This window comes from Nematolebias whitei, chromosome 3 (assembly GCF_014905685.2).
Source record: "Nematolebias whitei isolate Nwh7 chromosome 3, NemWhi1, whole genome shotgun sequence".
Taxonomy (NCBI): domain Eukaryota; kingdom Metazoa; phylum Chordata; class Actinopteri; order Cyprinodontiformes; family Rivulidae; genus Nematolebias; species Nematolebias whitei.
In genome coordinates, this window is record NC_056500.1 from 28,340,411 (window position 1) to 28,347,115 (window position 6,705).

The 6,705-nt window shown below is 36.3% G+C and overlaps 1 protein-coding gene across 1 annotated transcript in view; it reads right to left on the reverse strand.

The window, feature by feature from the left end:
• crlf1b (cytokine receptor-like factor 1b) overlaps nt 1-3,261 on the reverse strand; it is a 12,795-nt gene extending 9,534 nt beyond the window's left edge. Inside the window, exons 1-2 of the mRNA XM_037674273.1 lie at nt 3,204-3,261; nt 655-962 (exon numbers count right to left, since the gene is read on the reverse strand). Coding sequence (XP_037530201.1) covers nt 655-962; nt 3,204-3,261 — 366 coding nt within the window. The remainder of the gene's footprint in view (nt 1-654; nt 963-3,203) is intronic.
• Nucleotides 3,262-6,705: the final 3,444 nt, after the last annotated feature.

Consider the following 6,705-nt stretch of genomic DNA (forward strand, 5'->3'; position numbering starts at 1 on the left):
ATATATATATATATATATATATATATATATATATATATATATATATATGTTTTTTTCAAAATAATTCCCAAAATCTTGAGTAGAAAAAGAATTACACATTATACAATATTTATCAGAATTTCCAAATGTATTAGTTGCGCTCTACCTTAAAAGTTGTCCCAACAACCAGCAGCAAAAATGTGTTTTGTGGATTTATTTAATCCTCAGTAATTTAATTCATCCTCCATCTGTAAAACAGGCTCAAAATAAGAAACAATGACTAAGACTTAACTACGTCACTTGTCCAGACTTTTGCTTCAGGTCATTTAGCTTTGCTTAATATTATCCTTAAATCTAAAAGTTGTACTTTAGGCAACATTCCTAAATGGAATGAACATTTCTTTCATTAGCTGCTCTCAGAGCCAGAAAGAGAGACAAAAACATCTGCCTGACATTTGCATGCTGAAATACAATACGCAGCTACTTTATCTCCTCTTTAGACTAATTATGTATTAACGTGTTTTACAAAAAAAAATCATATTGCATTTATTGCCAAATGAGGTGTAAGTTAATCATGTTCAATCTGCACTGAGCACTATCAGGAACAGAACACCAATTTATCACTTATTTATTTTACCAGTCTCTTAGCAGTCTTGCTATTCACGCAGCATTAACCCCATCATCCAACGTCAGCCTCCACTTACTGCCCACGTAGAGACAAGACCCAGCTAGGATTCGTCCATCTGCAGCATGACACACCAGGTTGTCTCCTGACTGCTGCTGGGAGCCTCCGAGGCTGTGAAGGGTGACGCTCAGGGTGCTGGAAGACATGATGCTGTAGGTGCTGCTGGGCAGGCGCAGCCCGTTCAGGGTCCAGTACAACGAGCTGGGGTGGAGGCCGAGCTCGGGGCCGAGCGTGCAGGTGGCTGTCAAGCTGGAACCAATACGCAAGATGGGATCCTGAGGGTAGATCACTGCAACATCTGTGTTTAAACAGAACAACAGGCTTTCATTTTGTATTTAATAAAGAAGAGTCATATGATTGTATTTTTTTTTACTAAAACCTAATCTTACATACATTTACCATTTATTCAACAGAGCTATTAATCCTCATGTTTAAGTGCATTCTTTAACGCAGATTAGATGTAATGTAAAAAACAGAATGAGGGCTTTCATCGATTCAATAATGGCTGTTTAGCTGTGTTGCCAACTTTATTTCTTTTATTTTTGGCTCAGACCACAACAAAGCAGCAGCTCAGCACATGCAGCATGTAAGACGTGGTAATGAAGTGGTTTTATGGAGCGCACTCAAAGGTCACTCCAGTTTGTTAGTAATATCCTTGAATGCTGTTTTTTCCACACCAAAACGTAAAGCGTGCTTGTATGGTTGATACTCAAGAGCGGGGGTGTCCAAACGTTTTCATATGTAGGTCAAAACTATCCAGATGAAAGGACTCGTGGGCCACAAAAATATGAATTTAACTCTCAATGTGAACAATATTTGGGAGAAAGAACTAATTTTGGTGGAGAAAGAGTTTTAAATTCTAGTAGATCCAAAACATTAAAAGCTTAATAAACACTAAGCTTACAATTTGTATTAAAATGATTTGATTTATTTGATTTGTTGGGTCTATGTTTGCTGTTTTCTTGTGTGCGGAAAGTTCATTTTTGTCTGCTCTCTTCAACAAAAGGGTAACCATGTGACCATGGACGGCCCAAAAGGCAGATGGAAGTTCTGAAAAATCGTCCAGCTGTCAGTCGCTATATCAGATTCATTAAAGGTTTGATAAAGTTGATCAACTTGTATGCAGATGATACCATGTTATATTCAGTTAAAAATGTCCAGTTTCCCTCTTTATGATTTTATCAACCAATATTTAGTCAAGTTTTATGAATCATTATCTAAAAGTCTGCTTTCTGGTCAAAATCAGTAAAGGATTTTGGTGCTTTCTACCATGAAGTGAAAATAAAATATTAAAGCCAAAGGTTTGTATTTTGTTTAATATTGCTCATTTTGAGAATTTTTATCCGTTTCACTGTTTTACCTAAACATTATATAAAAAGGATTAACAACTAATTTGCAGAAAGTCTGCATCGGCCTCTGGCTAAAATGATACCATTCTTAAACTGCAGTTGTGGGCCACAAAAAATCACTCCAAGGGCCGCAAATGGCCCACGGGCCGCACTTTGGACACCCATGTTCAAGAGGAACTCTGTTGGCTGTTTGAATGTGGCATTCAGGCCTGTTTTTTCTATGCCGGTTAATGTAGGTGAAGCACCCACACCTGCCCCCACCCTCATTCGCCCCACTCTGGGCCCATGAGCAAGGCCCTTAACCCCCATCTCTCCCTAAACAGATCTCTCTTGAAAATGAGTTCTTGTGGCTCAATGAGACTACCTGTATAAGTAAAGGGTAAATGGAAAAAAATAATAATGTGGAGGATTTTATTTGGCGTGCTGCATGTGAGTGGTATAATCCTCCTGATGCTGTGGGTGTTACAAAACCATTTCTAATCTCTGCAGATTAAGATGCATTTATTGTGAAGATAAAACACAAGGGAAGAGAAATATAAGGAGGTCAGGCAAAAACACAGACTAATGCTGACTTCTTTTCTTTAAGTGGAAAATAACACAGCTGGCCAGCACAGCTATGCTTTGATCAGTTTTAGGATATGAATCTTTTTAATTGTTTCTTTACTGTCATAAATATACCAAACCTTCCCAAAATAATTAGCCTTAAAGGATAATAATCTACTGAAACGTTGTTATTGTGATAAAGTTTGTAGATGTAACTTTTCTCATGAAACTTGTTGAAACACAAAAAGCTCTAACCTCAAACTCTCAGACAGAATAACGTCAGATTTGATCAATGAAACAAAATGAAGTAGAAGGACTCAATAATTTTATACATTTATATTTAAATACAATTAAAGATTACAATTCATTCAACGTTTATTCTTACATGTTAGTCCCGTTGAGCCTCGAGGATTCATTTACAAGAGAGACCTGATTTTAACAGAGTGATGACAACAGTAGACAATCATAAAATAAAGCATATTATAAATTGAGATTTTTTTTGTTGTTGAGAAAAATAAAAGGAAAAAAAAAAATAAGATACATTTGTTTTTAAGAAAACTTAATTTGAGTAGACGTGTTCATCTCCTGCAGTCTGATCTGTAAAGGTGAGCTTCAATAAGTTTGAACAAGTTGGATGTTCTACTTACATGCCGCAGACAGCAACACATCTGGAACAAGAAGCAGCACAAACACGGAGGGAGTCATATTTCATGAGTTGCTTTATTGTGTTAAAGTTTCCTCTCGTGACAGACACAGAGCGGTGAAGCTGGGCAGAGTGAACTGCAGCCAGAGGAAACACGAGCACTGTGTCTCTGCAGCAGCAACAAGCTCAGGTTCATCCTGTTCGCTCCTCCTTTGTCTTCCCACACGGTCTCAAATCATCAGTGCTGCTCAGCTTGACCCAACCCAGACACACATACAGCACAACCACCTTACACCAAGGCACACGCTGGACCCCATGTTTCCCTGTCTGCACTCTGACAAAAGACTAAGATGAGGAGATGAAACTTAAAAAAAAATGTATTTAAAAAAGGTTTTGGATAATTTACAATAGATAAAGAGCTTTGCATTAAAAAAATGAATGGAAATGAACATATTCATTTCATGTTAGGAAATGAATGTATGTAGTCAAGTGGTACTCCAGTAGGAATTCATCAAATTAGATCAGATTTTCTTTAGTTTCTGTTTAAATAACAAAAGATTTGTAAACAATTTCTTAAAAAACACATAAGATAAAATAGAGATTTATTTTTTTATTTTATTTTTTTATTGAAGGACAATGATTTCACAAGACATGTATGAAATGAATAATCCTAAATGCTGTTTTTTATGTAAATTATTATTATTATTATTATTTTACGTGAGCTCGTTGCTTCAAGTCTTAACATTTCTGTTGGATCTGAGTCAGAACCTAAACATTATATTATTTGACCTGTCTAACATGACATGTGCTGACAGGACTGTCGTTTAGCTGCATCACCCACTTCCTGTTGAGATTCAGGCCAAAGTCCCTCAAAAGTCGCCAACACAGTTTCAGAGTGCAATTAAATGTTGCAAAATAAACACCAGAGTTCATGCTCAATAATCCAGATATAAAATACAACAATGTTCACTCAGGTCATCTGGACGCTTTCTTTTTTTTTTGTTGTTGTTGTGCTGAGACGTTTCGCCCTCCTGTCTGGAAGGCAGTCTGAGAAAACATGAACATCATGAACCATTTCCTTAGATTAATGAAGTCTTCTGAATGGAGGGCGAAATGTCTCAGCACAAAAATAAAAAGAAACCGTCCGGATGACCTGACTGAACATAGTTGGATTTTATACCTGGATTATTGAGCATGGACTTTGGTGTTTTGAACCAGTTTGACAAGACTGTCGACGAGGGAGAGGGTGGGCACCGGAAGCCATTTTAGCACCAACATAACAGTTTTTTCCACTTTGGAGTAAGCTGTTAGGGGAGAAGCAGTTTAGTTTGGTGTTTCCTCAGACTGATGAAGCCTTCTGGATGGAGGGTGAAATGTCTCTGCACCCCAAAAAAAAAAGAAAGAAACTGGCCAGATGACCTGACTTAACATTGTTGGATTTGCAAAATAAACTCATTATACTATGAATGCAAACTGAATACTGATGCTTGCTATTAAAAAAATGATAATAATTTGTTTGTAATTTTTCAAAAACCCTGATGTTTTACAGCCCATTGCAGAAAAGCAGCAGCCTTTTTTATTTAAAAGAGACACGTTATGTTTGAACACTTTCCTGTACTCCCTGATTGTTCTTGTTTGGACACATTGATGTCAGAAAGTTCTTCAGTTGTGCATAAGAAACATTTACAAATTGTTTGTGTGGTTCGTGTTGGTCAGTCTTCGGATATCTCTTCATTATTTGTCTGACTGGTTGATGCCATTCCACTGAGAATCTCTGACTTTAAAACTAATGAAAAATCTCATTTGTTCTGGACATTAAACATTAACAAACGTATATTATCTTTGTCCTCCAAATTCTCACTGAACAAAACATCTAAAAAAGCACATTTTATATCTTCCAGACAAAAAAAATAAAATAATAAAAATAATAATAACTGCCTTCAAATAAATTGATCAGATATGTACAAAATTCTCTAAAGTTTAATTGTTTATGTGATTTAAGCACAGTACTTAAAAACTGATATTTTTAAATAACATAAGCAAAAATGCAGACACTTTCAAAGCAACTTTTATTTTAAGGAAGTGGAACATATTTTATGTTGTTATTGTATTATTTTTCATTATATTTATTCTTTAATCAGGGCTTTTACTACAAAATAACACAATGCATTTTTTTTTTTACAAACCATGCAAAAAACAGATTACCAACTTTTTTAATCATTTACTAACTTGCATAAATCCACACTGGACAATACCTGTCAAACAGAAGGTATTATTCCCAGCTGCACCCCCCCCCCCCCCCAACCCTAATGGTTTCAGATCTTTACGTTAATCATTTTGCCAAGCATTTTTGTTTTGTTGAGTTTCTGATATAATTTATTGTCCAGCACTTTGGTTGGCTCAGGTTGTCTGTTTTATAAATCAAGTTGATTAGATTAGAATTGTTCTAGAATTGCGCCGCTCAAGGTGGCTGCATGTTGGAGCAGCTCTGTTACTTTCATTCTGAGATTTTGCTTTTGGAAACTTTAATTCCTCTTTTTCTGGATGTAAAGCACATTTTTTTGGATGATTGTTTCCTCTGGTATCGGATGCTGTGCAGCTGGAAAGATTTTTACAGAAACTTTTTTAGTTTTGGACATTTGCTATGATGCGTAACCATGGCAACAAGGCAGTTTCTACAACCAACAGCAGCTGATTAATATTTCAAAAGCTCAAGTAATATCTCAACTACAGCCCTAAATTTCAAATGAGTTGAAAAGGATGTTCTGTGGACGCATTCTCATCTACCTGCCAGCTGTGCTCGAGTGCCTGACCACTGAGATCCTGGAACTAGCAGGAAACACGGCTCATGACAGCGGAAGGACAGGATCGTCCATCAGCACCTACAGTTGGCTGTCCGCAGCGATGAGGAGCTCAACAAGCTGCTGGGAGGAGTGGCCATCGCCCTGGGAGGATTTCTGCCCAACATTCAGGTGATCCTGAAGCCCAGGAGGCCAACCAAGTGCAAGTAAACGGATCAACATCTGTGGCCAGTTTTTTCAGATCTGCTATAAGACGGACCATCTCAAGAGATCCTTCCCACCCACAACCATCAACATCTAGAACAACTCTTTTATGAAACAAGGAAAATAAGCTACAACAACATTTAATTTCCCTCTGGGATTAATAAAGTATTTTTGAATTGAATTGAATTGAATTGAATAAAACGTGCAGCCTTTAGTCTCATTAAGAGAAAAACACTGATAAAAACAGCATCTATAAATTCAGGTTATTGCTTCATTAAAGTCTTTCTCCTCAGGTGAATTCATAAAACTCTGATAATCATAATATTACCATCTGATAATCATATTAACACTTAAACATCTGATAATCATAAAATTAACACATAAACAAGTGATAATCAGAATATTAACACATTATATACAGTAATATGAACACATTATATACAGTAATATGAACACATGATATACAGTAATATTAAAATAAATATCTGATCATATTAACAC